This window comes from Lytechinus variegatus, chromosome 10 (assembly GCF_018143015.1).
Source record: "Lytechinus variegatus isolate NC3 chromosome 10, Lvar_3.0, whole genome shotgun sequence".
NCBI lineage: Eukaryota > Metazoa > Echinodermata > Echinoidea > Temnopleuroida > Toxopneustidae > Lytechinus > Lytechinus variegatus.
Window position 1 is genome coordinate 35,064,156 of NC_054749.1, and position 14,726 is coordinate 35,078,881.

At 35.1% G+C, this 14,726-nt stretch overlaps 1 protein-coding gene across 1 annotated transcript; it reads left to right on the forward strand.

Moving 5' to 3' along the window:
- The first annotated feature begins 1,943 nt into the window (after positions 1–1,943).
- Positions 1,944–14,334, forward strand: LOC121422919 (clusterin-associated protein 1-like). The gene is made up of 10 exons (XM_041618161.1): positions 1,944–2,051; positions 4,317–4,428; positions 5,177–5,261; positions 5,977–6,156; positions 7,525–7,620; positions 8,115–8,198; positions 9,050–9,241; positions 10,553–10,636; positions 11,832–12,045; positions 13,151–14,334. Exons 1-10 carry the CDS (start codon positions 2,030–2,032, stop codon positions 13,354–13,356), a joined length of 1,275 nt encoding a protein of 424 aa, XP_041474095.1. The 5' UTR covers positions 1,944–2,029; the 3' UTR covers positions 13,357–14,334.
- The last annotated feature ends 392 nt before the right edge of the window (positions 14,335–14,726 follow it).

A 14,726-nucleotide genomic window follows, 5' to 3' on the forward strand; every position in this document is an offset into this window, starting at 1 on the left:
TCACAGTAATATAATGAACATAACAATAATATAATAAACATAACAAAACAAGGTCGAAAATACTACGAAATATAATTTGTATATATAAATAATCATAAATTTAAAGAACACAATTGAGTAAATAAATTTATCTGAAATGACATTTGTATTTGAAAGTAAAACGGAGGGACTTGCCGAAAAAAGCAAAGCTTGTACTTAGTTTCATTATAAAACTACAACAAATAAATATTGGGTGGTAATGATAAATTTGTATGTATTACATGCCCTCATGTAGAAAGAACACATGATCTATGGATAGATGTGATAAAAGAGGCAAATCAAGTGAAATATATACTAAAGTAATGGGTAGAGTTGTTCACGGATGACATCACACATCTTTGTCGCATTGCCAATTTGTTATCTCCATAGCATTTATGATCGCAATATTCAAATGCTCATAACTTTCTCATTATTTATCCGAATTTTCTCAAACTTTCATTGATCTGTTTCTTTGACTTTTCTGTTTTCACACAAGCTATCTTGTTCCAATGGTTTCATTCTCCTTTAAATATAGAAAAATCAAACAAGCAGTATGCTGAAAATGTCATCAAAATCGGATGCAAAATAAGAAAGTTATGACATTTTAAAGTTTTGCTCATTTTTCACAAAACAGTGATATGCACAACTCAGTGACATGCAAATGAGGCAGTCGATGATGTCTCTCAGTCACTATTTCTTTTGTTTTTTATTGTTTAAATTATACAATATTTCATTTTTCACAGATTTGACAATATGGACCAACTTGATTGAACTATATAGTATTAAACTATGCTAATTGCACATGTTCAGAGGAATTAATCGTTGTTTCACACGACAACAGGGAAAAAATTGAATATTTCATATTTCATATAATAAAATATATACAAAAGACATAGTGAGTGAGTGATGTAATCAGTCTCCTCACTTTTGCATACCGACACAGATGTGAATATAACTGTTTCGTGAAATCATAGGTGAAACTTTAAAATGTCGTAACTTTCTTATTTTACATCCGATTTTGATGAAATTTTCAGCGTTATGCTTGTTGGACTTTTCTATTTTTATTCAAATCAAATTTTGTTGAGGTGGACTTGTCCTTTAAGACAATATACCAATGTTGCTCTAAAGATTTAACAAGCGAATTCCAATATTAGTTCGATATTTCAGAAATTAAATAATGTAATCTTAAACTTTTCTCATACTTAATGAACGAAGACTCTTTCTCTGTGAAATATGAATTTACTTGGTGATTTTCATATTGATGCTGAATTAATATCAATTCAAGCAAGGGCACGCATTATTTTCTAATCATTTTTTTCAGCTTACTGAAGAACACAAGATAGTTTGCTTTTCATTATCTTGGAAATTTTGTGTTCTATGTTGTTTTACAACTCAAACAAAGGGAACTTGTTGTAGAATTTACAGGCATATGAGGAATATTTCAAGGTCAGAAATATACGATAGTACAAATGGAACTTGTGATAACAAAACAAAAATCTTTCAAATTCGGAAAGGGTGATTATTGTCTTATCCTGGTGATTCATTTCGATGTTTTATGCCGTGAAGAGGTTCTGAGAGTACATAATATATTTCGCTTCAGATCTTTACTAGTAATTTATTAAATCAAGTTAGTTATTACAGCAATGAGAATGAAAAGGAAAGAGGCAAATGAAGAAAATGAAAATATGATTCATGAAAGATAATGATGAAGGCTGATAAACCCTAAAGTGGACAACTTGGAGAGGGGGCAGTTTCTATACTCCTGAAAAGATGAATTAAATCTTGTCAATGTCTTATCGCACGAAAATATAGCACTTTTGATATTAAATGTAAATAACAAACAAACAGAGTATGTGATAAAAAAACCTTGCAGGTGTATGGACTCCGCCTCTCTGATAATAGTTCTCTTCGTCATTAACCTACCTGCCTTCAGCATTGGATGAGCGCCATCTACGATAGCGTAGGGTAACTATAGCAGCATTCTTTCAGCGGTGATTCGAGATCAGTCAAAATGTCATACAGAGATCTGAGAAGTAAGCTAAAATTTCATGATATTGTGAAGTTATTATATATTTTTTGATAATATGTTGTGTAGTGATTGACATGAGATTGTTTTGATACAATAAATCAACAATAAGACTTTTAGATTGAGGTTGAGGGCAATGACATGTTGGGTATGTTGTGGAATGTTGTTTACCGTAAATTGAGTTGCGTGTTACCCGTACCTACGGGGCTGGGGTGAGTCCAGATTGGACCTTGTTGCTTGGAAATGCCCTTTCCCAAAAGCTAACATAGAGGGCACACGTCTCCCAATCTCTCATCAGCGACAATCCACTCATCTTAGCTCAGATGAGTGGATTGTCGCTGATGAGAGATTGGGAGACGTGTGCCCTCTATGTTAGCTTTTGGGAAAGGGCATTTCCAAGCAACAAGGTCCAATCTGGACTAGGCTGGGGTGTGTTCGGAGATCACTGTCGTTTTTGTGTAGGATGGGGGGTCGGGTGTCCGGACACTTTATCTTTGGCATAATCGTGATATAGTCCCCAACTTTTTGTAGCCTTCTTTTTTGTCTGTGGAATACGGCGCTAATGCAGTTTCGCACCGGTCGGTTACCAGCATACCTCATCACAAATATTTGTTCCCAAATGTCATGACAAGTCTCTCAGTCACATTTCGATGTCAATATATCCACCACTTTTCAAAATATCGTGATCGGGAATGGCTGTATTTCGGCTTCGATCTCAACGTCGTTGATCGACACGGCGTAGACATCGCTTCGCGGATCGCTTGGATTCACCGTGCATTCACCGTTGATATGAACTAAAGTTAGCAACCAAATCATGCGAACATAGATTCGCATGCGGCATGCTGGCAGTTTGTTCGCCACATTTTCGCATGATTAGGTTGCTAACTTCAGTTCATATCAACATTACGGTGAATGCACGGTGAATGATCCAAGCGATCCGCGAAGCGATGTGTACGCCGTGTCGATCAATGACGTTGAGATCGAAGCCGAAATACAGCCATTCCCGATCACAATATTTTGAAAAGTGGTGGATATATTGACATCAAAATGTGACTGAGAGACTTGTCATGACATTTGGGAACAAGTATTGGTAATTAGGGCCTAGGTGTGCTAGTAATCGACCGGTGCGAAACTGCATTAGCGCCGTGGATTACACTAAAAATATTAATTCATTACTTGTAATAATTTTCTATTTTGTTCTTTATAATATTTCCTAACATTTTGTACTAATAATAAAACTTCGCTTTGGCCTAAAGTTTTCCAAATGACACTCTAAAATTGATCATCCGGACACACAACCCGGCGTCCGGATACACAACAACTGGGTATACTATGATGGTGGGCCCCAAGTCTGCGCACCTAACAATTTGAGTTGAGATTTAACATGAATTTCTTCTTATTTCAAAAAATCTTTTGGTTAATAGTGTTCCTTATGTTATTAAGAGTAAGTGCCTACCAAATTTCTCATTAAAAATGAAAGAAAATAAAGATTTTCTTGAAAAAAACTTGGGCAGTCATTTTCAGATTGAAAAAAAAATGGTACCCCATGTCTGCGCACTCATTCACTTTGCACACGATTCGGGGATTTTGATGAGAAAGGCTGCATTTTGAGGACGTCACATGAAATGCCCTGTCTGAATTCATTATTTTTCCACCTGTCTATATATTGCATGTGTAAAGTTCGTGCTCGTTGCGTATCTTCTTTTACTAGAATCGCGCAGATTTTTTTTTTTTCCATACTGTTTTATTCTGATTCCATGAACAAAAATACATAACATTTCAAAACACATAACATAATATTTTACATTTCATATTTTGACCTTTTTCACTAACTTAATACAAGCATAAATCATATATAACTTAAAGGACTTTCTTCCTCCTCATTCGCCTCTTGTTTTTCAGTTGTTTCAGGTTAGATTTCATTTTTCTCATGCTCTGAGAATCTAATTGTATACCCAATTGCTGTGTATCCGGACAGGCTGTGTGGCCCAACAATTCATTTCACACAGCCATAAAAAGTTAAGCAATATTTCATAAATTTTTAATGCAAAGTCTTAGGCACTATTATAGAGAACAAAACTGAACAAAGTTACCACTATTGATTTTTTTTTTGTTCAATCCATAGACTAAAAAGAAGGTCGCAAAATTTTAAAGTGTCCCAACACTGGACCCCATCCTACCAAAGAGCTCCTGGCCCCTTCCTACATTAGGTCTCATATTAAAAATAAACTGATAATTTTCGCATGAATTCTCCCTATTTTTTTTCCTATAGATTTTACTGAGATGATGAGGGCGTTGGGTTATCCTCGCCTCATATCCATGGAGAACTTCCGTACCCCAAACTTTGCTCTCGTAGCTGAGGTGCTCATATGGCTCGTCAAGAGGTAAGCCATTAAGATGATCCAAAGCATTTATATTGCACCATATTTCTGTTAAAAACATTCATACAATGTTGGAATTATGTTATGTCATTTGTTACTATGTTTTTCTTCACTTTATGTTCAGCTTTTCTTGAGCAGTTGAAGAAAGCATTTTGAAAGTGAAGGAAAATAATGAGAGTTTTAAGTTGTAATTCTATGCAGGTCCTGAAGCTATGCACATAATGCACTACATGTACCTATTGCAAGTAATTTTTCAATGGCAAAATGCATACTCTTTGTCTTGGATTTTAACTTTTGTGGGACAAATGATTCATATTCTACATGTACAATGAAAAATTTCCTCAGAGCCATCAATAATTTGCAAAATGTAGAGAAAAAACTATTTATGGTGTTGAAGTTCTGTATTCTTGAATGTTGTATTGTCTTACATGTACAATAATATGAATAGTTCTTATACATTGAGGCATAGGAAATGCTGTTTCTTTTAATGAAAAATCTAGTACAAACCTTTAGGACCCCTTCCAAATCAAATGACAAAACAAAAATATGTATGGAAAAATGGGAGAGTTTTCCTTTGTTATCTAGGAATTTTTTTGCAATTTTCTTCTTCGATACTGATTTTCGGAAAATTTTACACTGATTAAACTTCAATATTAAATCCAAGCAAATATTTAAATTGTCATAGATTTGATTGTCCAGACAAGAAGTATGTAGTTTTTTGGATCATGTTTTTGTATTTTAATCTCTGTAGGTATGATCCTAATGCTGACATTCCTACTGACACAGACTCAGAACAAGACAGAGTTATTTTCATCAAATCAGCTGCACAGTTTATGGTAAGCCTGGGGATCATGTTTTACAAACATAATTTCAGAGATCTTGTAATGGAGGAGAATGATAAAAAATGCAATCATTTTTCTTAAAAGAAGGAATTACGCGTTGTAAATAGTAGGCCTATTCATTTACTAAATTCATAGGATACCCTTTCATGGTAGCATTTGAAAAATAATATCTGTTGAATGAGTGATTTTCGTTTGGCGGGTATTTGTTGATTTGCTTAGATATCTTGTATATATACTTAAATACAGTTTAAAAGTTCTTTCCAATTTTAGGGAGCCATTTTTCATTTTATGAGAGCCATTTTCAGTTTTTGAGAGCCATTCTTGTTTTTCAGGGTCTAACATATGATTTTGCATCGCAGTTTGTTCTGCTTGTTTACAAATTCATTTAATATATAACATTGTTTATTTATTCTTTCTTCATTGATGTGAATTGTTAAATGATTATTTTGATTTATTGTTGTTCATTTAATGTCGATTGTTTGCATCTCATGTATTAAATCAACTGGACATTCTTTTACATCCTTTTCAATCAAATTGAATAGGATGAAGTTTATCAAATTTGAACAAAATTTGTAGTCAGAGAGAATTTAATGAAAAAATACTTTTCCCTGAGTTAATACAACTCAGGATAGTAAGATCATATCAAGAGGCACAGGTGAGATAATTTAACAATTTCAACCTTTCAATAAAAATTATTTATCTTTGGAAGGCAACCAAGGCACATATCAAACTGAATACAAAGAAGTTATACCAGGCCGATGGGTATGCAGTCAAAGAGCTCCTGAAGGTCACGTCAGTGCTTTACAATGCAATGAGGACAAAGGTCGGAGGTCAAGATGCTGATGATGATGATGGGGCGTCGGCAATGTCGTTTGACATATCATCAAAGGTAGGTCACAATGAAGGGGTTTACAGTATTTAACATGATGTGTTTGTAAAAATGCAACTATATAATCATAGTTCTGATAAGGATTATTGCATGGGTTACTGGTACAGAAGCAAGCTGATTACCTTACACTAATAGTAAGGAACCATTATTTTCTTGTTCATATTTATCTTAATTCAATTTACCAGCAGCATTTAACAATACAATGAAATGATTACAAATTTCATGGGAACAGGGTTGGGCTCAATTACAAGGCAATTGATTATTTACGTAATTAATTACATTTCTTTGACTTATTGCAGTTGTTATTGTATTTGAAATTTTGAAAGGGAAAGTAATTGTAATTGAAAAAAAGGTAAATGACCTCAATTACTGTCAATTTTAATCACATTCAATTACTTAATTTTACTTTGCAATAAACTTACTTAATTTATGATTTAATTTCATTTGTCATGTCAACTGCTTTAGCATCAAAGAGAGTAACAGAAACAAAATCAATTCTCTATGACCTAAACCTTCATCTTGTCAGTTTCTCTGTAATAGAATTGTGTTGAAATAGGTGGTACTAGTACATTTGTAGAAATAATTGTAATTGTAATTGACCAAAGTAATTGGTAATTGTTATTGAAAAAATGTAATTTAATTGAAAAGTAATTGTAATTGAACATTTCTTCATTTACGTAATTGTAATTGAGCCCAACCCTGCATGGGAAACTTAACAATATCCATATAACGAAAATTGACAATAACCAATGCCTGGCGATTACCTAAACAATTATTATCATATCTGTTGAAAGGCTCTCGCATTGGTTGGTGTAAGCTTACAAAGTGGGCAAAATGAATGTGGCAGAAATAAACAGGTAATAGGCAGAAGGAAGAGGTATAGGCATGTAAAAAACAAAATCAATTTGAGTCCTTATAGAAAAAGGTAAAATGGCGCAGTATCTCATATGGAAAAGAATACTTTTGACACAAAACACAAATATGCACTATTTTAGAGAATAAGAGAGATACAGTACAGTATGTCTTCAAAGGATCCTTGAAAATTCTCCTAGCTGTAACTAGCATGTTTAAAGACATACAGGTAGCTTTATCAAGAACTCTTTAGTACATGTAGCTTGTTAAAATGGTCTGGCACCATATAAATTTGTACACTGTAAGAGAGAAAGGAGATGACATTTTGAATAAAGTATGAGTTCCTTGCAGGACATGTTGTTTTCATTGCCAGGCTTTCTTCCTTTTTGATTGAACTGATAAACAATTTGAGTGTGGGATCATACTGATTTTGCTATATCAGTAAAAAGCTCATATATCACAGCAAATTAATTTGTAAACTTGTTTTCATTTTGTATTTTTCTTGTGTGTTTCTAGATCCAAGATTTGAAAGCCTCCAGACAACTAGCATCAGAGATCACATCTAAAGGGGCTAGTTTATATGATTTACTAGGCAAAGAAGTTGAACTTAGAGTAAGAAGTTTTCTCTTCTAAAGAACTACGTGTTTCGGTGAAGTCCATTAATAAAAAATAATAAATAGAAGATACTTTAATGCATTAAATAAGCATATTGAAATTATTGAAATATATACATGTGTAATATTCTTCAACACATGTCTTTGCCCCTCAACCTCTTTGAAAGATACTTTCCACCATGCCTCGTAGTTGTGACTATAATGAAAATTAAGGACCGGCAGAGAAAGATTGTTGAGTGGGATTATTGCTGAAAGACGTGGGTTGGACACTTATCAAGGTTTTTTTAGCCTAATACCCTAAGTTGCAGATATTGTGACCAGTATTTGATGAAAGGCTTCATTTTACTTGAAAAGCAAGTAGTTGATATTTGATAGTTATGTATTTTACATTTTAGTTTATCTTTTTATTTTAGGTTGTATTTTCAATTTTCATAGATTTTTTGTCTGTATAACTTAAATTTGAAATTCACAATTTTTCTGTTTTTCCCTCAGGAAATTCGTACGATGGCCATCAATAAACCTTTAGAGATCAATGAGATTGAGAAAGGTTTGCGGAACAGCATCAAGGCTGTGGAGGTGAGAACACCTTTCAGATTTGAGAAAATATTTCATTTTTCTTTGCATAAGTATATTTTATTTCTTTATCATGTGATTTAAAGATTTTTTCTGTATTGACTGAGTATTTCTTAATCTTGATGTGGTTTTTGTCACAGCTGTTGATAACCAATCCAAAACCATACATCTTACATTGTTGGCTCCATATTTAAAAAAAAAATTAATGACAGGCCTTGCAGCTAAAAAAAGGTTCCAAAGTATACCTTATTGATTTCTATCCTTTAAATCACTTCTGCTTTATATCTCTGAAGACTTATGATGCATTGCTATATACTCATGTTGATTGCAAATCAAATGCAAGTCCCACAATCATACATAATTGGTAGTTGCAGTTGAATGCAAGTCAATTCAAAATCGGTATCTTACCAAAGGTAAGGAAAGTTTGTTGCAACACTTCATGTGAGTTAGAGTAGTGAGAGGTAATATAGATGTGAATAACTTGGAGATAGACGGAGTTTTTTTCTATGAAGCATCTTGCCAGGGATTTTCACCAACAATTTTGTTCTGAGTCAATCTGGGGGGCGTTTCATGAAACGACTTGTCGGACGTTTTATCCGACAAGTCCCATTTTATCCGACAGTTACCATAGGAACAGTGCCTCTCAGCCAATCAAAATCATAGAAAGATGTCAGATCTGACAACTTGTCAGATGAAAATATTGATGAAACGCTCCCCAGATTTCAGTAGCATTTTACAATATTCCTAAAAAATCACTCTGAGATAAGATCTGAGGTGAGGATTTTTTTGTTTGGATTAATGATCTAAGGAAGTAATTGTCAGCTGAACGAATGTCATGGATTTTGATTTTACAGCAAAATGTGAAGAAAACGCAGAAGATGCTGGAGAATGTGGCATCAGATGAGGCTAACCTTGAAGCTAAGATTGATAAAAAGAAATCGGAGATGGAAAGGAACCAGAAACGTCTCCAGACGTTACAGTCGGTCCGACCAGCATTCATGGATGAATACGAGAAGCTTGAGGGTGATCTTCAAAAGCAGTATGAGGTACCATAGAAAAACATTATGCTTTTCTTTATTGTCAGTTATCAAGATAATACAATTGATTCTTGGTGTGGCTTGTGCCATATATATCATTTGTTTTGTTTGCAAGATTTTGAATTTGCACAAACTAACATATGCTGATAATTGTTTTATATAGATGAAATCAGACAAGTGATAATAAAGTTAAAGTTGTTTTTTATAATGAGATCACTAATGGGGTGTTGCTAGAAACTTGCGATCAATTGCAAGTCTATTTTTGGTCCCTAAATCACTCAAATGTCTTGCAGGTAATTGAAAATTAGTGATTGATTACCCATCTGCTCCTAGAAACAAGAAATTTAATCAACTAACGTTGATCGATCAGTTGTAAAATTGCAACAGAATATTTGCAATTGATCGCAAATATTTTCTTGCAACACCCCCTAAGACCATGTAAATTTCATAATGGCAACTCTGTAAGTATACCAGAAATTTTGAAGTCTCTAAGATATAGGGATTATGCTTAAAATTTCATAACTGTCTTATTGTTTGTCCAATATTGTTAAAGCTTCCACCCATCTGCTTATACTATCTCATTTTTGCTTTTTCTTTTAAAGATGACTTGATTGGGATTTGATTCCCCTTCTATTATTCACATTAACTTGTAGTTTGCCGCTAAAGGAGACATAAATCAACATCATATTTTACACTTAATTTTAGGGCTTTGCTAACCTGAAGATGAAGAAATTCCTCTTCCATTGCCATAACATTTTCTTCCCACCTGTGGCTTTGTATACTTCCTATGTTTGAACAAACATGTATTCATGTCGCATTTCAGCAAGCCTTTAGCTTTATACCCCTTTCATAAACCAAATTAAAATGAATTAGGCGGCTAATAGCAGCATAATTTGGTCGTAAAATTGGAGGAGGACAAGAGTTATCCGCATTACTCTGATGCTGCTATTATCCGCATAATAGTGGCATCGGGATAAGATTTTGAGTTTATGAACGCATTTCCAAATAATGCGGATAATTGCCATGGTGCGGTTACAAGGTCACCCTTTTCCAACACAACCACATCGGAGGGGGCGTGTCCAGTTTTCATGGTGATTATCCGCCTTTTTCAGGACGGGCGCTCGTAAAAATAATGCGGCTTATTTTCGGAGTTTATGAACGCAATTTTTATTGAATTATCCGCATTACTCTTAGGCGGCTAATTGGAGGATAGGTTTATGAAAAGGGTATTAGTCAGCAGTTGATTGATGCCGCTTCTTTAATATTCCATTTGAATATTATGTCTGAGTTATAAATATTTTATTAATTTCATTTTTCCAGATTTTCATTGAGAGATACAGAAATCTAACCTACTTAGAACAGCAGCTTGAAGAATACAGCAGAGCAGAACAGGATAGGTTTGAGGTAAGAATAGGGGAGTGTTTGTCAACTCATTGTGTGCTAAACCCATGCTTATTACAGTCCCAGTGCTGCCAAAGAGGGAACTCTCACCAGTTGACTGCTATGCAAGTACATTATAATAATCTGCTTTTTTATAATAATCTGCTTTGTGATACAAAGTCAGTCGAGTGAATAAAAGTGCGACTCTGAGCGTGACAAAATCTGACTGTCATTGCCAGGTATGGATTTGCTTCAAATTATTTCTTTTACTAGGATAGTGTTCTGGCAATAGATGTTAACTGTTCGTGCATGCTCTGTGTAGAGCAGTGTTCATTCCACCGACTTTGTATACCATCAACACAAAGCAGAATGTTATGACGTACTTACCTACAGACTATTGTTGAATGTATGAATCAAGAACTCACAAATGAAAAAAAAATTGCCTTAACCCAACGATATGTTGCAGCATGCAAACTTACGAATTCCATCTTCAGTGCAGTACCGGTACTTAAATTTTCATAATCTTCGTAGAAAAAAATCTGCTAACAGCCCCCAATCCTCATAACACGAACGAACATGTTACGTTTATCATCTTTGAGATTGGCGCAGAGTCCTTTAACCATTTTCCCAATCCGTTTTGATTTGCAGATTATGCAGCATACTCCCAACTTTGACTCGAGTCACATTTTACAATGCACACAAAGCACATTGTATTCTTTGTATGCAAGGAATACTGCATGCATAGCATTGTATGCACATCCAGATTACATTACACAGATTTTGCTGACATTGTTTACATGATTTTCAAGAAAACTTAATTTGTTAGCTGCTTCCAGAAATATTCTGATGAACTAGGAAAGCCCGACTGTGGTAGGAGACCACAATGTAATTTATGTAGACGAATATACATGTATCATCATTCTTTAATTGTATTTTACATCAGCTTTAAAAATGATACAATATTTGTTCGTGTGACAATTACTCCGGTCTTTATTTTGTCTATAAAGTTGTAAGGTAAGGGTTGCAATAGGGTTTTATATATTGGTTATGTTTAGGTTAGTGTATAATGTTAAATCCAGGGTTAAAGTTAATCATTGGAGCAGCTTATGAAATTTATAGTTGCTGGACCTGATGTCATGGAACCTTTATGAGATTGCAGTAATGCAGAGATTTTCTCCTCTTAATATACATTATAATTTCATCACTCTCCGCCCGGCAGGAGACAGAGAACACCTTAAAACAGATGCAGAACAGATTACGACAAGAGGATGACAGGATAAAGATGTCAGATGAGATCCTTGGCGATGAGGACATGAACGGTTTGGATGTCGTGGAGGATGCCGAGGAGAGCGAGAGCGAGGATGATGATGATGAGGATGACGATGAAGAGGAGTCGGGTCCATCGCAAAGACCAAAAGGAAAGTTCAGACAAGGTAGGTTGATTCACGTCACTAAATATGAATACATTTCATTGTGCATAGGATCTTTACTGTTGTGTACAAGACCCTAAAGTAAAGGCAAGACTGTCTGGGGCCATGGTGCCAAAGCTACATAATTGACCTTGTGCCATCTCAAGGCCAAGTCAGAGCTCGAGGATCACAATATGATTTTCCTTCGCAAAGATAGTGAATACATATGTACAGCCGCTAGAGAAGGTGGTTTGAACTATGGTTCCCGAAGTGACGGAATGCAACTATTTTCTTAAGGGGCGCATCCCTAAAGGAAATGGTCGCATTCGCATCACTGAGGGGACCTTCGTTTCACCAAACTTCTGGTTGAAGGCCGTATACATTTAGTTTTATATCCATTACAGCCATCAATAGTAATACAACAGATTGGAAATGTAATTGAATGAATAATTATAAGGAATGCCGGTCTTTGAGTGAGAAATTATTAATAGAATTTGATAAAGGTGATTGATCACTGCATGTACGCACATTGTTATCAAATACAAACTCTCTGTCCATGTGTTTCATTCAAGCCCTACCTATGAATCTGTAAATAGTTTTCTTTTGTGATGTCAGATGTCAGGACTCATGGCATCTTGCCAAATTTTGTGACGTTTATTGGGACTCTCTTTCACTATGATGGGGTTTAGACCAATCAACTGTTTGGAATATTATAATGATGGGTATAATTAGATCCGGGGGCTGTTTCATAAAGCTGATTGTAAGTTAAGAGCGACTTTAAGAATGACTGGTGATCCTTCCTTGTGGTAAATGATATTGACCATTAAAATGTTCATTTGGGATTATCTAGAGTATAAGAAAAGTTTACCAGTTGTTTTTGAAGCCACTCTCAACTTATGAATAGCTTTATGAATCACCCACCTGGTGACTAAATTTCTACCTTCTTAACATTAAATCAATTTTTCAACATTGGAGTTTTATCCCCATATCACTGCACAAAACTGTATATCATTCTAGATCTTTTTAATTGAAACAAAAAATGATAGTAGACCAAGTGATTAAAAATCATTTCAACATTCGGCCAGAGTGAATGATCTCCTCTAACTCCATTTTCAATTGTTTTCTATAGCCCCACAGCAGAAGAATCCTAGGGTATTTGGTAACATGGGAGCCGGTCTGAGTGATGATGACAGTGGATCCTCCGGCGATGATGGTGACAGCATCAGTGTGGACGATGATGATCTCCTCGATGATCAGGATGGCGACAGCGATGACCTGAAGGTTGACGGACCTCCAGGGAAACAACAAGATGAAGATAGCGATGATGACTTCTAGGTATTCTTCTCAAATCACTAATTGACTTGAAGACAATCCTCTCAGATCACCTGAACATGAATCTTTTTGAGCTCTGATTCTTGATATTCTGAAAGAGTGCTTGAAGACTGTTCGCATAGTTGTGATACGACACTTCTTCAAACGTGGATGTTTTTGTGCACTCAGCCTTATGGCTCACAATAGCTGTGGAGGGCCTATTTCCTGAAGGTGTTGGCTTCGTTTCATGATAACAAACTGGATTATGGAATGCCAAGATGTCATGTGCCGGGAAGATAGGATTGATTATTTTTTTCCAGCATAGTCTTTGCTAAACAGATCAGTTAATCTGCTCACTCACCATGTGGCTTGATACTTATCGATGTCCAAGCACCTCAGCAATCGGAAAATTCCATGCTTGTAGTTTTGACCTCCCACAAGTTTTGAGTATATAGTATGTTTAACATAACATTGCCTCTATTTCCTACACTTGGGCTGAACAAACACATCCTCTGTGGGTTGTGAAACCTTGTATCTTAAATCTTGAAAGTTTTGAGGACAGCTCAGGATGTGCTGCATATTTTAAATTATAGCAATGATGGCAATCTCCTATTGTCTGAAAACAGTCTCCTTATTCCTGAAGAGAACACTTTCTAGGCAAAATGATGTTGCTACTCTAAGGTGTCGTAACTAGAAGACCTTTTCCGAGCAGTCCCTAATATACTAAATGTTAAGACTTGACCGACCTTTCTCTTGACTACAATCAAGTAATTTTCTAATGACTCAGTTGACCTTACAATTCTTTTAGAAATATTTTCTCGAAGAATTTCTTGAAAATTGCTTTTACTTTTGTCCCAGATTGCGTTGTCTCACTAAATTAATAATGTTATAAAGAATATCTATGTAGTGTTAGATATTCTTCTGTTTCCCATGTGTGTGTATTCATCAGCCTATCAGCTTATGGTATATGTAAATATTAGATTTGATAAATATAACAGAGTACTAAACTATAACAAAATTTCTGTTTTTAGTACAGTGTATTTGGAATGTGTCAGATTATGTGTTTATATGTAATAATAATAATGATAGCCAATTTTTATAAAGCGCTTTTCCCAGAATGGCACAAAGCGCGTTACAGCATATTATTACCCCGGTCATTGGATGCATTTCAATCAAGCACGAAAAGTGCACAATTTCCACTCCCTGGGGAGCATTCCTTGCATTCATCGCAGCCACATTATGGCGCTGGCAAAATCAAACATACAATATCTTTCGCATCCTACCGGGTACCCATTTAGCACCTGGGTCGAGAGAGGCAAAGTGTGGGTTAATGCCTTGCCAAAGGACGCTAGACCGCTGTGAGATTCAAACACACGACCCTCTGTTTACAAGGC